The sequence below is a fragment of the Halyomorpha halys genome, unplaced genomic scaffold (assembly GCF_000696795.3).
Source record: "Halyomorpha halys isolate HHAL.00 unplaced genomic scaffold, Hhal_1.1 Scaffold1763.1, whole genome shotgun sequence".
Lineage (NCBI taxonomy): Eukaryota > Metazoa > Arthropoda > Insecta > Hemiptera > Pentatomidae > Halyomorpha > Halyomorpha halys.
Window position 1 is genome coordinate 6,134 of NW_027105544.1, and position 1,752 is coordinate 7,885.

At 32.5% G+C, this 1,752-nt stretch overlaps 1 protein-coding gene across 1 annotated transcript; it reads left to right on the forward strand.

Annotated features, from left to right (window-relative positions):
* The first annotated feature begins 381 nt into the window (after window positions 1-381).
* LOC136796854 (zinc finger Y-chromosomal protein-like) lies at window positions 382-1,185 on the forward strand. Its single transcript, XM_067051801.1, has one exon. It carries the CDS (start codon window positions 382-384, stop codon window positions 1,183-1,185), a length of 804 nt encoding a protein of 267 aa, XP_066907902.1.
* Window positions 1,186-1,752: the final 567 nt, after the last annotated feature.

Genomic DNA, 1,752 nt, shown 5'->3' on the forward strand with positions numbered 1-1,752 from the left:
AAACAGCTATGTCTGGTAGTTAATGAAGACATATACTCAGCTGTCATTCAGGTTAAAACATCATCAATGTCCTCATTGGGAATATATAACTATTTAGATTAGTATAATCATTATCATAAGGTTAAAATTATTAGGAAGAAAAGAAATGAAATCCTTGAAATAAAAGTAATTATAAATATGCCCAGTTTGAGGTCTGAACAACAAAAGTATCAATTATTCTATATAATTAATATCATTTTTCAATCTTGTTTTTCTAACCGCATCCCTGGGTCATTTTAATTTAACATAAGGTCAACCGTCTATATGTAGTATTATTATATTTATTGTTCCACAGATCTTGATTGCTTACAAAATGAGATATATCGGATTAACATTCCATTTATGCAACATCATGCTCAGGAGAAGGCATGTCAATGTCAACATTGTGACTACAAAGGAAGCATACCATTTGGTTTTGAAAAACATTTAATGCCTTGTAATTTAGTCCAAAAGCGTCATCAGTACCCTCATTGTGAACATAGAACAGTTGAACTTTGTAATTTTAAACAACACATAATGGCCCGTGGTAATAATAAGAAGCCTCATCAATTTTCTCATTGTGAACATAAATCAGTTAAACATACTACTTTAAAAAAACATATAATCGCCACACATACTGGTGACAACCCTAATCAATGTCCTCATTGTGAATATAAATCAGTTAATCTTAGTCATTTAAAACAACATATAATGGCCCGACACACTGATGAGAAGCCTCATCAATGTCCTCATTGTGAGTATAAATCAGTTAACCGTAGTACTTTAAATCGACATATAATGGCCCGACATACTGATAAGAAGCCTCATCAATGTCCTCATTGTGAATATAAATCTGCTCTAGTTAATAACCTAAAACAACACATAATGGCCCGACATACTGATGAGAAGCCTCATCACTGTCCTCATTGTGGGTATAAAGCTGTTCAAAAAGGTGTTTTAAAAAACCACATAATGGCCCGTCATACTGATGAGAAGCCTCATCAATGTCCTCATTGTGAATATAAATCAGTTACAAAATTTAATTTAAAAAACCACATAAAGGCCCGTCATACTCACGAGAAGCCTCATCAATGTCCTCATTGTGAATATAAATCAGTTACAAAAGGGGATTTAAAAGACCACATAATGGCTCATCATACTGATTAAAAACCTCATCAATATCCTCCAACACATAATAGCCTGTTATACTTATGAGAGGCCTCATTAATGTCCTCATTGTGAATATAAATCAGTTCGAAAAGATGATTTAAAAGAACACATAATGTTCCGTCATTCTAATGAGAAGTCACATCAATGTTCTCCTTCTGGATGTAAAGCAGTTAAACCTAGTAATTTAAAAAAAAACACATAATAGCCCCTTACACTTGTGAAAAGTCTCATCAATGTCCTTTTGCATACCTATGTTTTTATGAAGTTAAATGATTACATATGTTTTAAATGAAGTTTCTATTATGGTCGAATAACTTTTCACGGGTTTTCACAGTCCCTTAGTGAGTTGTGTTAGTAAAAAACTGCCTATGGTTCACTAATTTAATCATGAGCGAAAGGACCGTTCACCTGGCCTATAATTTACAATTTGGGAATGTCTTAAAACTCATTATTTTCATCGCAAAACAGAAACCTGGTCAAAGAATCAAACAGTTAAATGTCCATGAAAGCCTTACTTTTATAAAACCATCGACCTACTAAATTAATGAATTTAAAATAACAATT